This window comes from Epinephelus fuscoguttatus, linkage group LG17 (genome assembly GCF_011397635.1).
Source record: "Epinephelus fuscoguttatus linkage group LG17, E.fuscoguttatus.final_Chr_v1".
Lineage (NCBI taxonomy): Eukaryota > Metazoa > Chordata > Actinopteri > Perciformes > Serranidae > Epinephelus > Epinephelus fuscoguttatus.
Window position 1 is genome coordinate 39,283,958 of NC_064768.1, and position 19,996 is coordinate 39,303,953.

At 44.8% G+C, this 19,996-nt stretch overlaps 1 protein-coding gene across 2 annotated transcripts in view; it reads left to right on the forward strand.

Moving 5' to 3' along the window:
• LOC125904552 (growth factor receptor-bound protein 10-like) overlaps positions 1-18,686 on the forward strand; it is a 60,472-nt gene extending 41,786 nt beyond the window's left edge. For both annotated transcript variants that reach the window (XM_049602029.1, XM_049602030.1), the window contains 10 exons: positions 2,464-2,538; positions 2,979-3,116; positions 4,471-4,581; positions 6,658-6,756; positions 7,410-7,487; positions 9,367-9,483; positions 9,916-9,982; positions 10,132-10,219; positions 10,647-10,740; positions 11,416-18,686. In XM_049602029.1, coding sequence (XP_049457986.1) covers positions 2,464-2,538; positions 2,979-3,116; positions 4,471-4,581; positions 6,658-6,756; positions 7,410-7,487; positions 9,367-9,483; positions 9,916-9,982; positions 10,132-10,219; positions 10,647-10,740; positions 11,416-11,562 — 1,014 coding nt within the window. In that variant the 3' untranslated portion in view covers positions 11,563-18,686. The remainder of the gene's footprint in view (positions 1-2,463; positions 2,539-2,978; positions 3,117-4,470; positions 4,582-6,657; positions 6,757-7,409; positions 7,488-9,366; positions 9,484-9,915; positions 9,983-10,131; positions 10,220-10,646; positions 10,741-11,415) is intronic.
• Positions 18,687-19,996: the final 1,310 nt, after the last annotated feature.

A 19,996-nucleotide genomic window follows, 5' to 3' on the forward strand; every position in this document is an offset into this window, starting at 1 on the left:
AGTCTCTTGCATCCCTAAAAAGTCATCTCTGTGACTGCCTTGGTTTAGCACGCATCCCTACACACACATTGCCTCACACACACACACGATGCCTTGCAGACACACACACACACACACACACACACACACACACACAGCTGGTGTTCAGAAGATTTTCCAGCCTTGATATTTTTGGATCGGAGCTGCTGATCGCTAACATGTCATGCTAACATTCCAGATTTTTACATTTGCTTCTCTTCAGCCAAATGTTGGAAGAATTACTCGGTGTTTTTCAACACTGTGTTTTTATGAGGAAGCCTGGCTGTAGCACTGAAAAATATTCTAGGGATACACCAATATGGATTTTTTCAACTGATACCCATAATCAATAATTACCTACTTCTCATGGCCGATAACCGATAATGTCACATTTTTGTATTTTAAAAATAAGTGTTTAACGTGTAGTAGAACAGCGATGCTACTGATTCACCTCACACATTAACACTCAACTCAGACAAACAAGCAGCTGTGTCACACACACACACACCCACACACACACACACACACACACACCCACGCAGCCAGAGAGGTAACGATACAGATAATTACTAACTGTAGCATCACGCGGTTAGCGGTTATTAATAAGTTTAACAGCAGAGTTGAGCCTTTAAAAGCTTTGTGTTGGATGTTAGCCGCTGCTGCTAATTAGCTCGTGCTAACACTCTGGAGACGGCCCTTCAGCACTGCATCTAACCTGTGTCAGGCAGTCGGAGATCAGACTCTCAGTGCAGCCCTGTTGTCCTCCTCTGAAACTGTGAAAGACGTCCACACCGTGACATGTTTCACCCTCTCGACAGCGTGCTGCAGTTGTTGTTCTTCTTCTGTGTTTATTGGCAGCTCGCAAACCAAGTTTTAAGGCACACGTACCTCCACCCACTGTGTCGGGTGTGTAGATGCTGCACGTGTTAAGTCAATGAAAGCTGTCTGGCTTCATATTATTGGCTATAATTTTAATTATCGGAATAATGCATGATAATTAAAATGTCCCATTATCGGCCCGATATATATTGTGCATCCGTAAAATATTCCCTCAAAGTCTTTATTGATCAGGCTTCCCAGGGTCATGACATTTCTGGAAGTTTTATGACATTAGTTTTTCAGGCCTGGATATGGTTTGGAATTAGGGCTGTGCGATATGACGATATATATCACGTGACAAGATGAATGAAGAATGTTTATCGTTTCACACGTTTATATCGTTGTGATGCAAATTACACTTTTTACAGCAATATTTTTCATCATTTGGAGTCTGTCCATCTTTTGCACGGATCTCATTGATAAATTGCTTTTTAATTCGCAAAGCTTTTACGGCACTTACAGTAACATAACAAGTTTATATAACTCCGCTGTCTGTGTCTGCTGCGCTGCACACACTGAGAGAGCAGAGACGCAACAAGACGGCGACAATATTCAGACCAAATCGGGGGGGGGCAACTTTTTATTCATTGGATTAAAATGTGCTATATATCGTGATATGTATTGTTATCGGGATATGAAATGACCTATATCGTGATATGAGATTTTGGTCATACCGTCCAGCCCTATTTGGAATTAACAGACTGTTTTGGAAAAGTTTTGGAATACTCCTCGTCTTATTTATTGTTTAAAACAGTGGTTCCCAACTGATGGGTCACGGTCCAAAAGTGGGTCGCAGGTCTGTTCAGAATGGACTGCAACTGTCCAAATTCTATCATTTATCACTGATCCAATATCAGTCTAACGTAATACACAGTGCTGTCTTTGTGTCGTCTCTGAGGATACATGTTTGGTGGGTTGGTGTGTCGCTGTCTTCGTCGTCCTGCTGAAGCTCCATCTGCTTTTGCACTCACCTGAAGTCTGTTTGGGTAACAGTGTGAGTTGGAATCTAATACGCAAAGCTGTTCATTTAAGTTTAAGGACACAGAGCCGCCTCTGGCAGCCAGCGAGTCAGCCTTAGCCGGTTTGCGTGGCATCTTCTGCTGATGTGGACTCAGCATGGGGCTCTGCTGTTGCGTGCTGGCCGGGGATACGGTGACATTATTGCCGTGGTGATTTAGGTGTGTGTCAGAGCCAGCAGGTGACCTCAGCTCTGTGGTAATGAGCACAGTAAAACACCAGAGTGCTGGCCGCGGCCTGTCAATCACGCTAAGAGTAGCGCTGCTGGCTAAAGGGGATTACATCAGCGGGTGAGATCATACTGCATCTACTCCCAGGCTGGAGTGCCCTCTCTTTCTCTCCTTCTCTCCTCCTCTCCTCATCTACCTCTCTAGCCCCCACCACTCTGTCTCTGAGTCCTTGTGCTCATCAGACACACACACACACACACACTCACGATGAGACGTATTCTGCATAGAGAAACACTACCCCACTCTGAGCTTGCATATGCACTAAGTGGTTTCTAGTGCTTCTCACACACTCATTCTCTGTCTGTGTTTTTCCATCCAGAACTTTTTTCCAGAGCAGATGGTGGCGTGGTGTCAGGAGTCTGATGGCTCAATCCCTCAGTCACAGCTCTTACAGGTGAGGCAATAACTCAGTGAGGGGACATCTTGAATAGCACACTTGATTCACGACCTAAGACTTCACTTAAACACCAAATTAATCCTATATCTAATTATAATCCTCAACCTAAATCCTGACTCTGAAAAAAAGAGTGAGAGCAGGAAAATGCTCCTACTCTGGAGGATTTGATCTTTGTGAGGACATCTGGCAGTCCAAAAATATGCATGCACACACACACTGTCCCTGAAATCTGCTAATTACATTCACCCACTGTTGTTGCTGCCAGATTTTTAGGAATGTAGACAAAAACCTGCCTCACGATCTCCAAACACGATCGTTTTTTAATCACTCGTGAACATGCAGTTTCCAGGATGAAACACAAACATTTGTGTTTTGGTACATTGAGTTCCCGTGCAGCAGTGTTCCCAACAGATGCTGTCTCTGTGTTTTTTCTGCAGAACTTTCTGAACTCCAGCAGCTGTCCCGAGATCCAGGGTTATCTGTACGTGAAGGAGCCCGGACGCAGGTCCTGGAAGAAACTCTACATGTTCCTGCGACGCTCTGGGCTCTACTACTCCACTAAAGGAACATCCAAGGTGATGAGTTACAGCTGTACTGATGCTAAGGGTGCTTTCACACCTAGAGTCGTCTCCTTCGGTCTGAATCAGGGACTAATTTTTGAAGATCAAAGTGCTGATCATCCAATTAGTGGACAACCCTAACTAGCCACAGCCACTGAAACTGGTATGAGGGAGATCAAATTGGTGGGGATGGTTTCGACCGGCACATTTCATGACTGACAAACTACTTGAGTTGCTAATTTTCAAGTTTTCTCTGCTTCATTTTATTTGCAGTTGCAACATCATAGTTTTTCTGTCACCTCGGATAACCTCAACTTCTTTTTTAGATTCTTATAACTTAATTTTGCCTAAGCAAAATAACAAAGTGATGAAAAAGCTTGTCGTAGGGAACATACGGGTTTTATAACGAGCTTAGAAAACATCAGTCCGCAGACTTTGAGGGTGTTATGTGTACATGGGAAAAGGATATTGGAATATCTATCAACAGGAAAGCTTGAACAAAAGCAGCACAGTCATGGTACTCCACAGCCCGAGACATGCAGAAACAATTAATTTTACTAAGAAAAATAAATAGCAACTATTGGACTCCTTCGAAAATGTCAAGGCTGGGGCTCAGGGAGGATGATGGCTGTTGGAGATGAAACAAAAAGTAACGTTGACAGGAAGTGACCACCATGAGACGGCGTATCATCTCTAGTCAACGACTTTCTGTGCTTCCGTTCTGATTTGCAGCTTTTCACTTAGTTTGTGGCTGAATATAATTTGTAGCTTCTTAAAATCTGAATGATAGTGATGGAGCACCTGCTGCAGCAAGCCAGCATGCCATCTGCGGCCATTTTGACTTGACCAGCAGATATCACCACAAGCCGACTAGCTTTTCAAACAGGTGACGTGCTTTACTCTCTGAAACTAGCCGCCAGCGATTTGACCAGCCGAGTTGCAGCTGACATCATTAGCCGGCTTGAGTCAAGCTCAGATGGGCCAGTTCACACTGCCGCAACTTTTCTCGTTATAAAACGGTTTTGTCTCGTCGCAAATCTCTGGTCTGATCTGGGCCTTACGTGTCAGTCGATATCTCTGGGTCCTGTATCTGCTCTGTGTGCGTTATATAATTGTTTATGGTAAGAGGATAAGACGCATAAGACGCAATATGACGTGGTATAGATGTGGCATGACAGCCTGAGTGACACACTGCCAAGAAGAATGTGCTCATGCTTTTGCTTTTCCTTCCTATCATTATTCTTTGCTTTGATTTTAAATGTTGTAAGTTTGTAATGTACCATTAAAAGCAATAAGAAGTTTAATCATATAAATAAAGCTTGTTGCTGACCTGACATCTCTTTCCCTTTGCTTCCCCACAACTTCACAGGAGCCTCGACACCTGCAGCTGCTGTCAGACCTGGAGGACAGCAACATCTTCACCATCATCACAGGAAGAAAACTCCACAACGCTCCCACAGACTACCAGTTCTGCATCAAGGTAACACATGAGAAAACACTGCAACCTGAGCAGCTCAGTTGATCCATTGCTGGAGACTGGTATTCATAAAAAACTGAATAAACCTGCTGGGTTGGTTTGATTGTTCATTATTTGACTTTTTACCATGAAAGAAGAGAAACTGTGTCATAGAGCCGTCCTGTCACTGGCTGTTACGTGATCTTAACAGATGCACCTGCTTCCTCCTTGCATATATTGTGTCTCGTGTGTGTGTGTGTGTGTGTGTGTGTGTGTGTGTGTGTGTGTGTGTGTGTGTCAGAGGACACAAGGGTTAAAACGCCCAGCGGGGGTTCAAACACACACTCAGCACTGTGTGTCCCACTGCAGGAGTAATCTGTGGTGGGTCACCTGCTGATCTGGGATAAGCCCACTGGGATAAGCCAGGATGGTACAGGGAATCTGGCCCGCCTAACCCCCTCACCTCACACACACACACACACAAAACGACCAGTGTGTCAGATGCTGTCAGCGGGGGTGACGGTGCAGGGTTGTGTAAGGGATTTTACTTGGCGGCTGGGGGTGGCTGGATTGTTGCCATGGTGACATGAATTAATTTATCGGTAGGGGTTGTATCTAAGGAGCAGTGTGTCTAACGTCCTTGTTACTGACGAAGGGGAAAGGAGAGAGTCTGTGCTGTGATACTGGTCCTCACCAGCTGGACTTATATACTGGTTTTCGCAATGAGGACGCAATAAACTCAGTCAGTTATTGTCTGTCAGAGGTGTCACCTGGTACAAGGGAAATACATGACAAGCTTATAGTCTTAGAAATAATGTCCTTGTCTGACAGAAAAAAACCCACTTCAGTCAGGAACACCTTAATTAAAGAAAACTTATTTCCATTTGCAGTATTATATTTGGCGCTATGGCTCTGTTTTGGGGCCTCTCAGCCTTTTCTTGGGCCTGCACAGAAAGCCTCCTCCATGCGCCCAGGTCGAAAGCCTTAAGGCGGAGAGAGCACGCCTCTCTGCCCTTCCATGCACCTACATGGAAAGCCTAAGGCAGAGAGCATGCCTCTCTGCCCTTCAACATGCAAATGAGGACAGCCTGTGGCAGAAAGAGCAAACCTCTCTGCCCTTCCATGCGCCTACATGGAAAGCCTAAGGCAGAGAGAGCAGCAGCAAAGACCCCCCAGGAACAGAACAGAGCAGCATCATTGACAAACAGAAATGACATTGATAAGTCAGACACAACATGAAAAGGAGGAGCTGGGGTGGAGGTGGGTTGCAACAACGCGGTCTCACACCGCAGTTGTCGAAATCCAGCACTTGGGTAGAGATTGCCTGCGTCAGACACTGTTGAAAAAAGCAGTCCTTTCAGGCATGATATATAGGCAGCTGCTTTTATAGTTTAACGGCGCTCAGAGGCATCGGGGGAAACGGGGCAGAACAAGAACAAACGTTTAGGCAGCAAAAGTCCAAGCAGAATGGGTGGGAGAGGTGGTGGATGGGTCCAACAAAACCAACTTTCACCCAAGAGGGCGGTGTTCGTGTCCCGTAAGATTCTAAAGCCAAACCATGTTCTTTTTTCCTAGACCCAACCACATGCATTAAAAACATCAATTTGCTTTGTTGTACTGACATAGTGCTTTTATTTTGAAAGAGACTGAATGTAAATGGTACATTTCTTGTGGAAACAGAAGTGTATCTTGAAAGAAGACACCCAAGAATGTCAACAACCAGCACACCCAGGTTACCTTTCACATAGTATCTGGATGTAGAAGGTCCATGATCAAACGCTGATATGTGACGAGATCAGCGTGAGAATGTGTTGGTTGCATAGAGGCTTGCAGAGGAAGCAGCAACAGTAGGCAGGCCAGAGCAGTTTAAATTGGGCGCCCTGAATGAGATTCACCAATTGGTTGCATAGAAAGGAATCATGTGATCTATCAGCTGACTGCCTTCCATCAATCAGCTGCTCCATCAGTTGACAATTTAAACTAAATTATAAAAGTATTGTATATGATATGCATTTGATTGCATATAATGTTCCACTGATCAACACAAGTTCAAGTTCATGGTGATCTAATGCCCCACTGTGTCTTCTGTTTGGTTCACAGCCCAGCAAAGTGAGGAGTGACTGCAAGGAGCTGAAGATGCTGTGTGCTGAGGACGAACAGAGCAGGACCTGCTGGATGACTGCCTTCAGACTGCTCAAAGTACTTCCTTTACCTTCATATGTTGGTATTGGATTTAGAGGGAAAGTTCGCATCTTTTCAAGTGGGGTTGTATGGGGTACTTATCCATAGTCAGTGTATTACATACAGTAGACGTCAGTTGGAGAAGCAGGCTGGAGTCTGACATGGAAGCTAAGCAACGTGCTGATGTGGAGGCGTAGCGACGGTTAGCTAGCAGCTAACTGGTACCATGGTGGACAGCTTTACAGCTCTGTACATTTGGTCCGTCCAAAAAGTCACGGCTGTGGATGTAGATTTCTCCATGTTGTTACCGGCTTCTTCTTCTGTTTCTGGGGTGGAAACTGTGGAGCATGCTCAGAACGCCTCGGCCAGTTAGGGTCTGGTTGACTGGTTTACATGTATTTTGAAAGTCCAGTTTTAGATGAACTAACACAATGAATTGATTTCTCTAATGTCATGTAATCGTACTGTGTCTATAGATCAGTAACCCATATGACCCCACTTTAAAAGATCTGAACTGTACCTTTAAATCCAAGGCTGTCAGTGATATTACCATACAGTTCAGGCTACTTGGTATCAAACCTAATAGTTACTCAATAGCTAAATTGCGTTACTTGATTTGTGAGCTCTTGGAAACTCGCGTTGACGCCGTCTCTCCTCTTGTGTCCTCACAGTATGGGATAGTACTGTATCAGAGCTACAACGGTCCCCAGCAGAGGAAGTCTAACCTCTCACCTTTCTCTGCTCCTGTGGTGAGTATCTGCTCTGTGACGTCACCCCTCTTACAACCCCTCTTTAATGCCCCCACCCAGCCAACACCAGTCCACATTGATCCATTAATGAGCTGATGGTGAATTGGAGTCTCTCTCCCTGTGCCACGGTCTCTTTAACATGAAACACTGTGTGCTGGATCACTTTTCCATTTAGCATAAGAACGATTTGTTAAATGTTAAATGTTAAATCTTAGTTATTTACAGGAGTTTACATAATACACACACATACACACGTATGGTGTTAAATCCTGCACACACAACAAAAAGAAACCTGCACACTGGTATGTTGTGTTATGCTGAGATTAATTAACTCACAGCAGGAGGTGTTTCATGTTAAGACCAATGACTGTAAAGGGAGACGGACGATACTTTTCCACTTCCTCTCACTGCACAAAAAGGAAGCCAGAGTATTTTGCGCTGAAGTCAAGTTCCTGCTCACACACCCGTCCTACCAATCATGAGCAGAGCCACTGATCTTGAGCACACTGATTGGCACACGCAGATGTCGCTTGTGACGTCAAAGTCACTTTTATAGCATCAAATAACTAATTAAAACCAAACTAATCTGAAAAATGAACTCTCAACCATCAGTATGATAACAGCTACCTAAATGACAGGAACCATCCTCAGGAAAAATCTAATCAACTGTTTATTTATCTATTGTATGTATCCTGCAGTAATCAGTGTGTAGCTGCTGCCATGTTGAGGCAGAGGGTGCTGTCTGTAGCTCTGGTTGAGGGTGAGAGGCTGTCAGCAGATAAACAGAGATCTGTGTGGGTACATGAGACCCTAAAAAAGAGGCTGGATCATGGGGAGTACCACCAGTTGGTCCAGGAGCTTCTCCTCCATCATGGACGTTTACAGGCAGATTTTAGGATGACTCAGGGGCAGTTTGACAACTTGCTGTCTGTCATCAGGCCGTATAGCTCTGGGTATCCAGCAGCTGCTACCACCAGTTTCTCCTCCATTGTTTACCAACTGTAAACTTGTTGTCGTGACCACCACAGAAGGCCCGCCTCTCAAATCACCCGACTGGTCAATGGGAAAAAGATGACAAAAATTAGATAACATGGGGCGAAAACGCCAGGCACCTTGAGCACAGAAACGCAAGGCGCGTCACAGCGCAAAAACCATGAGCAAAGATCTTCATTCTCATAATAAACAATTACAAAAAGGCGCCTCCAGCTGCTAAAACACATTCTGTGTGATCGGGACCCAAGATGGCTGGAGAGGAAAACTCAGAGTTGACTGAGCGAGCTGATAACCAGCTTCGTGATAGCGGTCATCCAAACAGCCAGTGTTAGGGTTAGTGAAGCCAGATAAACAAAAGATATCCTGGGTAAGTTAAACTGGCTTCGTAGTACAGGCCTCAGGGGGTGATGGAGCGCTTCATTTTTGGGGCGCTGTCATGTCCACATTCATTGTACAGTCTGTTGCTGGAATGAAGTGTTCTCCATGAACATGTTATCCTTTGTCTGCAGTCCATAAATAAATCATATCACAAAGGTCTCATAAAGTGTAGTGTTAGCGACAGAATGTAGAAAAAGTTTGTAACTTTTTGAACATAATATTATAGACCCTGTAAATTCTGCTCAGTTGTTTAATTGTTGTTTAATTGACTTGATATTCAGATGATGAGTTTTCGTGACGAAAGAAAATCTGAGAGCCAGCAGAGCCTTGTGCTTTTCCTCATGTGTGGACTGACTGAAGTGGGTCTGTGTGCAGACAGGATTTGTCATGCCCCAGTGAGCGCGTCTGGCTTGTTTGACCTCTGACCCTTGTCTTCCCCCCACCTCACCCATCACCACCCCTTGCTCCTTGTGTACCCCCTCCCCCACCCTGCCACGTCTCCTTACAGCGGAGTGTATCTGAGAATTCCCTGGTCGCCATGGACTTTTCCGGGCGGACCGGACGCGTCATCGACAACCCCGTCGAGGCTCAGAGTGCTGCCCTGGAGGAGGGACAGACCTGGAGGGTAAGACGGGGGATAATGCGTGGGGAGGAAAAGAAACCTGAAGCCAAACATGGACAGATTTGAGCTCCAGTCATGTCATTGTATCATTAACTTTCCCTTAGTTTAGTTTTCTGTTAGACTCTGATCTCCCCTGTCGTGCTGTATGTTTTGTCACGAGTCATCTGAGATCACAGTTTGTCTTTCACACACATCTTTGAACAGTATCATTGTGCAGAAGCCTTTTCCATTTTGAATTCAGTAATCTTTCCCCTGCATCACCTGCAGCAGCTCCACTTAACTGCTGCTGAGATCACAGTTACTGCAGAGCATTGTAATGTTTGTTCACTGTACTGACTGTTTCAGCATATTTCAGTGTGCCATGGAGGCATGACGAGTCAAAAAATATGTGTTGTTACCTCATGATAATGAATATGTGCCCTTTCTTCCACATAGAAACGGAGCCAGCGTATGAATGTCCTGGGCAGCCCCAGCCCACTGCACCCATCCTCTCTGAGCACAGGTACGCTCACTTTAGACCACTAACAAAAATGCATAATTTAAATAGGCCCCAAGTGTTTAGTTTTGCTTGCCCCGCCCTGGTGAAGTGATAATGAATATATAAATATAAGCAAAATCTCAAACACTGAGTCGCAGCTGTTTGTCTCTCAGTGATCCACAGGACACAGGTGTGGTTTCACGGTCGCATCATGAGAGAGGAAGCCCACAAAATGATCATCCAACAAGGCCAAGTAGACGGGTAAGAACAACTGTATGAGTGTGGAAAGGTTGTGAGGCTGGTGTGAGCATTTTGTGATGTGATGTGATCTCGTGTGAAATGCAGTAGAAAGCTCCAGAAAATGAAGCCAGTGAAGTGAAGATTATCTTGTCAAACGAGAAGTGCGTGAAGAAAATGTGAAAAATAGAGACGTCACAGCTGCCAAGAAAAGCTTAGATCTCTAAATGTTGGTGTCTAAAATCAGCTTTTTGGTTTGACAGTCGTACATTTAGCCTTTACACAGTGGATTAAGATAAGGTTCTCAAAGAGCCACAGCTCCCTCAACTCATGCAGAAGCATATATTTGAACTGTAATAGTATAAAACCCACCCCAAGATATATTAGTGATATATATGTATATATTTGATGCAGAAGATTAAGCATTTCTCTCTAATGTTCTGTGTGTCAGGTTATTCCTGTTGCGGGACAGTCAGAGTAACCCCAAGGCATTCGTGCTTACCTTGTGCCACCACCAGAAGATCAAGCACTTCCAGATCCTACCGGTCAGTCACATTACTTTTCTAAATGCTCTGAGATACAGATTTATCTGATGGTATAAACTTACAAGACTCATTTGGCTACCACAACCCACCATTTTCCAAAGCGTACCATGTCTTTTTAAGGTTTGACAAGAAGGTTTTTTCCTTCTGGGCAGCCATTTGTTTGAATTCATTTTGTTACAGTAAAGGAATAACGAAATGTTTCAATGGGCCACTTCGCCTGAATTATATCATACTTCTACTACTTCAACATACTTCAGGTGTCTTCGGACCAAATAGTTCTGGGGCCTACCATAGAGGAACTGCCTACCAGGGAGCCGAGAACTACAGACTTTCAAAGGCTGTAGTTTAAGGCTGCCCCCCTAACAGTCGACCAAACGTGAGTCGACCAGAAAGGTCATTAGTCAGCAAGATTTCATTGGTCGCTTAGCCGCAGAAAACAAAACAAGCAAACAAACGTGAAGCTCTGTCAGGAGCTGCACCTTGTCAGAATAAATCCAAACCTATATGACTGGACCATGTGTGATTTAATTTGAAAGGACAGACACAGGAAGTGTCCACGCAAAACTAGGACTAGGAAAATTCTTAGTCAGGGTGCAGCCCTAAAAAGAAAGTACACATCTTGTTGTCGTGTGATGGTTAACTGTCCTCTCTCCTCCCTCTGTCTCTGGTCTGAAGTGTGAGGAGGACGGTCAGGTGTTCTTCAGCCTCGATGACGGCACCACCAAGTTCACCGATCTGATCCACCTGGTCGAGTTTTATCAGCTCAACAGAGGAGTGCTTCCCTGCAAGCTCAAACACCCCTGTACCGCCGTGGCCTTGTGACACTCCACACCCCCAACACTTCCACCCCTTTTTTGCACACCTCTCACCCTGAGATCCCACCCCCCCATCTGCCCCTCCCTCACCAACGCAATGAGGTCGAGAAAAGTTAGGTCGAGATTCGGGGATGTGAACAACTCAGCTGGCACTGGTGGTTTGATTTCTCCAGTGCACCGGTGCTTATCTCCGCCTTACCACTGCTTGGATGTTTGAATGTGAACCGTTCAGACAGCTCAAGCGTGCAGATTGTGGACCCAGCAGTCGCCCAACTCCTGCGATGTTGTCATGGAGACTCAATTGTTTTGTCATTGCCATTTTGACCCTGGAGAGACACCATACGTTAGCTAAGGTTCAGCAGGAGTGCTGCGGGTCTCCTGGATGGATACCTCCCTCAGAGTCCCTCACCCTTCAACTCTCCCTCCAGCCTCCCTCATCCTCCAGGCCTGATAAGCTGTGGTGCCCGCCCCACCCTCGCCCCTTCGTGGGCGGGGAGCGCCACCCTCTGACTTCCTCATCAATCATCAGGGATGGACGGGAACCTCTCTGGGTCTTATCAAACTCGATCCAGGAGTTTTCTCAACCTGTGCAGTCCAGTCTGGATAAGCTGACACCCTGCCCCCCGCCTCCAACCCCAACACCCGAGCGAACTTGATGCGGCCTCTCTGCTGTGTCCTGTCCCACAATCCCTTGGTGCAACCCCGATACCCGCCTCTCCTCCTCCACAGGAGCTCAGAGAAAAGTCGGGAGAGAAGAGAGAAGTAGCTAAAGGCAAGACGAGCAGAGCAGTGGAGGGTTTGCTGAAAGGACAGAGGAATGTGTATCAGGAAGGCTGAACGAGCCTCTCTTGTAGAGTTGATTACTTGATGTCATTTTAATGCTGTTTTATTACTGTTGATTCAATGCAGAACTAGTTTTGCACTCCCGGGCGGACGGACGACAGCTGTTCCCTCTAGCTAAATGAAGCTGCCTGCTCTCTGTTCGTCCTCCTCCTCCTCCATCACCCCCCTTCTGAAAAGCATGCATGTGAATTTCCAGCAGTTCTGATTGGATTACAGTGGCGTGGGAGCAAAGAGAATCAGGGCTGATTATGCAGTGCCTTTCAGGAAGGTTTGGGGACGTCTCGGACCTCCATGTGGCTCGAACCAACACGGCCACACTTTGGTGAAAACAACTGTGCGTCTCAAGACCATAAGGAAGAGGAGGAAGACTGTTAATAGACTCCTGAAAAGTGCGTCCACCCCAAGCTTCTCCCGTTTTTTAAGATTTGAAAGGGTTACATCTGTTGGTGAATTTGTCTTTGAATGTCATTTTCTTTTCCTAAGTCTGTTCTGAGCTCACTGCTTGCACATGTTGATTATTGATTTGATATCGATGGGTTGGAGCTGTCGTGTTCGGATCCTGACCACTGTTCCCTCTCTCCACAAAAGACAAATCAACAAAAGCACTCCCACAACGTTTTTCTTTTTGCTTGTTTTAGTATGGAATTGATCAAATGACTTGAAATGTGAACTCAGTTGATTGTGTGTCAGCATGCAGTGGAACGAGATTCACTCGCCTTATGTGAAAGTTGGGATCCTTGTGTATGAAATTGAAGCTATACTTTAATGCACATACGGTAACGTATTTCAGATTTCAAGTGGGTGGAGTAACATTGAGAGCGTTAGTGGTGATCTTAAATGGACAGTTTAACATTTTTGGACTTTCTCACTTCCTTGCCAAGAGTTAGATGCTCAGAGTGATACCACTCATGACTGTGCACATCTGTACAGCTCATGAGTTAACACATTATATCTTGTAGAAACAATTTGTGGTTTATCCAGGGTTGTGTGCTCAGCTATTGACATGATTTCCTAAGCTAAGCTAACCAGCTGCTAGCTGTACAGTAGCTTCATGTTTACAGTGCAGAACACGATGGACATGAGTCTTAAACCTTGTTGTTTTATCCTTAAAGGAATTCTTCAGCTGCAAAGTGACAATTCATTACCTTTAATTCATGAATTTGTTTTTCTGGTGTGCTTCCACGGTAAAAAAAACTTTGACCCTGATTACTTCAATTCATGATGAATGTTCGCCTTTTTTGGATTCTCCGTACACTGTGGAGGCATTCTAGAAAAACAAAGTTTTCTTCACAAATTTACAGTTTTGTGGGTGAAGTATTCTTCTACCATTTTTTAGTATGTGTGATCTTGGGTCCTCTCTCTTATTGTACCAAATAACTCAAGACATGACAGTGGTATCAGTCTGCTCATCAGAGTCTTTGCAGTTTCCTAAAATGTCAAACTGTTTTCCAAAAGTAAAAATCAACTTGAACACGATTTAGAAAACAGGTGTTGGTAATGCAGCCTTGCATTTCTGGGTCTGTTGTCTTGTTACGTGCTGCTGTATGAATCCTATTTCTGCTGATAACTGGCTAAACAACAACATCACGTCCAGATTTTTCCAGCAGCTGCATGTTGCAGTTCAGTAACATCAGTGTTGAACAGTCCTAGACTTCCAAACAGTGAGGGTGTCTTTCTTGAACAGCCACAACAATCAAACAGGGAGAAACTCATGTCGATAGAAGTGGAGGAAGTCATTTTCACACCAGCAGTAGCCTCAGTAGACCAGAATGCCTTGAAGTCATCAGGCGTGTCGTCAGTTAGTGTTAGTTTACTATTTTAGATTCATTGATTAGTCACCACAAAACTATTTGGCAACTATTTGGATTTTCAGTAATCTGTTTTTAAGAAAAAATGCCAAAAATATAAAGGTTCCAGGTTTTCAGCGAGCATGTGCTGCTTCTCTGCGTCTTTTAAGTAAGATTTAAGTGAACTGAATATCTTTGGACCGACGGCCAGACAAAAGTTTTGTGACATTTTATTCACCAAACGATTCCTCGATTAATTAAGAAAATTAAAAAGCAAATCTTTTGATTTAATGGTCCATCTATGTCCCAACCAATAACCTGTAGTTACGAGCTTTCGGTAGTGACCGAAAGAATGAGATTGTGGATACAAGCCGCTGAAATGAGTTTTCTCCGTGGGGTGGCTGGGCTCAGCATTAGAGATAGTTTGAGGAGATCAGACATTCGGAGGGAGCTCGGAGTAGAGCTGTTACTCCTTGGCATTGAAAGCGGTCTTGTTCACGAGTGAGGGTAGAATGGAGCGTGAGATGGATCGGCGGTTTGGTGGGGCTTCTGCAGAGATGCGGGCATTGCGCTGGACCATCCTGGTGAAGATGGAGCTGAGCTGCAAGGCAAAGCTTTTGATTTACTGGTCAATCTACGTCCCATCCCTCACCTATGGTCATGAGCTCTGTGTAGTGACCGAAAGAAAGAGATCGTGGATACAAGCGGCCAAAATGAGTTTTCTCTGGTGTCTGGGCTCAGCCTTAGAGATAGGGTGAGGAGCTCGGACATCCGTAGGGAGCTCGGAGTAGAGCCGCTGCTTCTTCGCATCGAAAGGGGTCAGTTGAGGTGGTTCAACATCTGATCAGGATCCTCCTGGGTGCCTCTTGTTGGAGGTGTTCAGGGCATGTCCCACTGGTAGGAGGCCCCGGGGCAGACCCAGAACACACTGGAGGGATTACATATCTCATCTGGCCTGGGAACACCTCGGGGTCCCCCAGGAGGAGCTGGAAAGCCTCACTGGGGAGAGCGACGTCTGGGGATGCTTTGCTCAGTCTGCTGCCCTCAGATAAGCGGTTGAAAATGAATGGATTAATAATCTAGCTCGCTGAATTTCTGCGGCCTCAGGCCTGTATGTCATTGAGAGCAGCATGGTCATGCCTATTTCTGGTTGTTGTAGAAAAGCATTCTGGGAGATGAAGTGAAAAGTAGACAAAGCAGGTAAACTATGCAAAGGTGGTCCATCAGAAAAATAGAGTGTGACACTTAAATACTAAACAAATCTAACTGAAAGCCATCAGATGTGAAGTGTCCGACTGCGGCACCCCCAAGTGGTACCATAAAGAACGGCTGTTTGCACATGCTATATTTCATGGTGGTCTTAACACGGCATCTGAGGACTGCCCTGTGGTCATCCTTTTGTCTTGTCCTGCCCTCTCCTGCTGTTGTGTGACCAGCGAATGAAAATCCTACAGGCATGTGACATAACACCTGCTTAGCCTCACCTGCACCTCCGCTCCATCCTGTGCCAGACTCACGGTGAACAGGGTTAGCACGGGGCCATTAGACTCCCTCCCCTAACTAAACTCTCTCCAGGTATTGTCGTTGACATCACAAGCCACTGCCATCGCCGCAGGTCAACCAATCACATGACTGTTGACTCAGCAGCTCTGCGCTCCTCCCGTCAGGCCTTTCTAGTCAGCCAGGGCAGACTCTCTCCAGGGATTGGATAATGCTTGAACCCCCCGCCCCCCTCTCCCACCTGTGTCCAGCCTGTAAGCTATGACCCTGTGGTGAATATGTGTGCGTGTATGTGTGTGTGTGTGGAGGCCAGACTGTTATATTCACTCTTCAGGATTGCTAAGTCTGCTGGTTATCATAACTTGCCTTTTAGAGACAGGAAGTTGCTTGTCGGCCGGGTAAAGTCGAGCTGAGCGGTGGGTTTAGAGGAGACAGGAGTTTGGCTGGAGGTATCCCAGCATGCCTCAGTCTTCAGCTGAGGTTCTTCCCTGTCTGTCAGAGAGGGACGCGAGGCCACATGGGTCCTCTCCCTCTCCCTCCATTTTTTAATCACTGTGCTACAATTCAATCGTATACACAAGCCCAAGTATATGAATATACCAGTATACAGTATCATTTGTTTTCTAAGTATGTGAAGCTATGGAAGACGTAGATCTAACACTGTACCTAGGTCACAGATCACTATGTATGGGGCGTTATGCTTTTGCTCATAACTCCATGTTAAATGAAGAATGATTTATTTAGTCCTTTTTTTCCATTATTTGATTGTGTGTATATTGACATCATGTGTATTTTCTTTGGTTTGCCACAAAAGGACCTTTTATATATATATAAATATAAATATATATAAAAAGAATATACCACAGTATATACAGTATTAAATTAAGCTGTTTTTTCTTTAAGAGATCAAACTGGATTTTTGGCGTGTCAAATTTCTGAACATCACTTGTGTGTATAAGCTGACAGACTGACAGAGTCTTCAACTCTGCCAGCATTCGATTCTGACGCCATTTTGTTTCTCAAACCGCATCTTTTGCATATTTCCTCTCTGTCACGTCTGATTCCACACATTTACTTTCAAGAAAACACTCCAGTAAATGCTTGGACATTGACCCTTCCAGGGCCGACGTCACAATGACGTCATTCTATTAGCTGGAGGCAAAACACGACTTGTCACCACAGGGCTGTAGGCTACACAGGAGTGTTAAAATGTGTTTGTCTTGTTGTGTTATTGGGAGCCAGAACAGAAGGAGTCATGGCTCAAAACCAGCCGCCACTGCCCGTCAACAAAAACAAAGACAACTATGGTTAAATGTAGGGCTGCCACTAACGATTATTTTCATTGTCGACTAATCTGTCGGTTATTTCTTTGATTAGTCGACTAATCATTTCATCGAAAAATGTGTTAAAATGTTGAAAAATGTCGGTCTGTCTCGCCCAAACCCCAAAATTACGTCATCTAATGTCTTGTTTCATACTCACGCCAAAGGGTTTTAGTTCACTGTCACGGGAGAGTGTGTAAAGCTGCCAATATTTGAACATAAGAAGCTGCAGTAAGAGTATTTTGGGGTACTTTTATAGTACTTTTCTATGAAAAATGACTCAAACCGATTAGTCGACTACTAAAACAGTCATCGATTATTTTAATAGTCGATTAGTCATCGATTAGTCGACTAATCGTGGCAGCCCTAGTTAAATGTGATAAGACCAAAGGACTGGACGGAGGCCATCATCAAAAATGCTCACATGTGCAGCGCACACTTCATATCAGGTTAGGGAAAAAGTATTTCCTGTTGTAGGGATGAATAAGGTTATGTGTATTAAGGGTTATCATGTCCACCTCATCAGAAACTGGGGAGGGATTAAGAGGAAGATTGGATTTCTCTGCAACGCTAACTTTTTAGCACATTAGCTAACGTTAGCTTCCATAGCAAAACAAACAAGTGTGGTCCTCCTTTGTAAGATTGGCTTCCTGTGACATCATCCATCCACTGAGTGAGAGCATACGGGTCGGGCAGTCTGGTCCCGTTGGTCAGTGTTTACTTATTCAAGTAACACTGGCGGTCCCGGAGAGTGAGTGACCTGACATGGTGCGTTGGTAAATTCAGTCTGATGCTCTACACTAAAATGAGAGCCCTGTTGGTGGAAGAAACGCAGCGTTATATTTCTACATGAATGAACCAACGGTTAAGTTAATCACACATTCACTCCGCTCGGCGCTCTGCTGCTCCGTCTCCACAGACAGAGTGTCCAGAGTGCGCTCTGCCACTCTGAGAGTGCGCTGCTCTGGATAACCCAACGCTACATTCACACAGCGCTCCCAATTTATCAACGCTCCAGTTTGCGTCAGAGTGCGCTCCCACACTCACAATGAGTGTTTCTGAATGCACCACTCACATCATCTTCCTCCATCGTCTAAAACAGAACTTGCTAGTGCTAGCTAATGTCGGTGGAGAATTGTTTTGCCTCCAGCTAGGCCCCGCCCACCAAAAATGTCACTGTTTACTAACAGTAGAAGGGTCTATCAACCTTACACACACACACACACACACACACACACACCACCGCTTCACCCTTGGGGATATTCTTAGCAGCCTTTTGTAAATCATCACAAGTAGTGCAATTATCCGCTGTAGCTAACGAGGGTTGCTCATTTCACGTTGTCCATTTACTCTGATTTTACGGTGCATAACAAAGTTTTATAATTCTGTTTCTTAATAAGCCTATTCTTGCAGCAGGTGCCTCTTGTTTGCGAACAAGTCCTTAGTTGCCATCCGTCCACTCACTGCGCTCATGTACAGTTAGCTGCGACTGTGAAACCCACTGGAACAAAATGCTAACATCAGGTCAACATGGCTCACCAGTCCCATCCACAGCGGTGGCTCAGTGTAGGTGCAGGTGACTCTGTGTTTTAATTTTGGGTTGAAGTCATCATAAGCTGAAGTCAAATAGACATTTCAGGGAAAGAAAAAAAAAAAAAGCGCAAATGAACCGTAATCACTTTTTCAGATAACCCCACTGTGCTTTGCTTCTTTCTGTCTGTACGGCTCCTCCTGGATCTACATTGTATCCTGTTCAGGTATTTTTGTACAAATAAGGGACTGATATATTCAATGTTTATTGGAAATTAGAATAAAAGACAACATTGCTATAAACCAAACATGGCTGGTGCTGTTTTTCTCCCACAAACTCTTCTGTCAGTGTTCATTTTGACAGCTGCTTTAGATTTAGTCTCAGTCGAGAGACTTGAAATCTAAAATAATGTGTGTGTCATGTCTCCAGCAGTGTGTGACAGGTTTAAGGGCTGATTTACGAGCACACACTTACTGATCATCATCTGAAAAGCTCAACATGTCTCTATTTATGCTCTCAACAAATAACTAATGTGAGCCAACTAGGATTTGTCCCCAGGTTCATTGTAAACTCTGACTTATCCATGTGACTGTTAAGAAGCAGAAACATAACTTGTTTCTTCATGTGCAACATGTTAGTCTGGAGGTTTAAACTGGTGTCCTCTCACAGAGTTGGTGATTCAAACTAAACTTTCATCTCTGTCAGAGAAAAGTGATCTGAGTTCAGACTGTTTACTTACAGCACAGCTACACTCACAGATAACTGAGCCTCCTACCTGCCTGTCAAACACCATCAACCCACAAACCTTCTCCAGTCCGGACTGAGTGGAGTCCTGCGGGGTGAAGCTGTGAAGGCTGCGAGCGGAGCTAGCTGCTAACTGCAACTATCAAACTCCACAAATCCATTCAGCAGCTCCACCATCCACAGTCAGACACACACCGCTGATTATTTACTGCTGAATTACAGCTCACAACTCGCACCACCGGCTGACGCTGCTCCCATGAGAGTGTTTCTGTTGGCTAGCAAAACAAAATGGTGCAGACTATTCACTGGAATTTACGAGCTTGTCGTCATGTTGAGAAGATAATTACACGCACAACCATTCTCAGCTTTCAATGTCAGATAGTCCAGCACTGACATTTTCATCACATCTCGTCTTGTCAGCAAAAATGAGACATAATTTTCATCTTAGTTGTTGAAATTTGAAATTTATTTATTCAGGATAGCCCCTTGAGATGGATCATCTTATTTTCGAGGAGATATAATTTTATTATCAAGATCAATTTTTAGCTCAGATCATGTTTTCTGGACATTATTCCATGTGATATTTCATTTCATTTACAAATTCCAAAGCAACAAAGAATTCTGAAATGCTCTGGGCCTCTGCTGATTGGTCAGATGCCATAACGTCACTGTCTTTCCCTGCGTTCCAAATCGCATACTTCTACTATATACTTT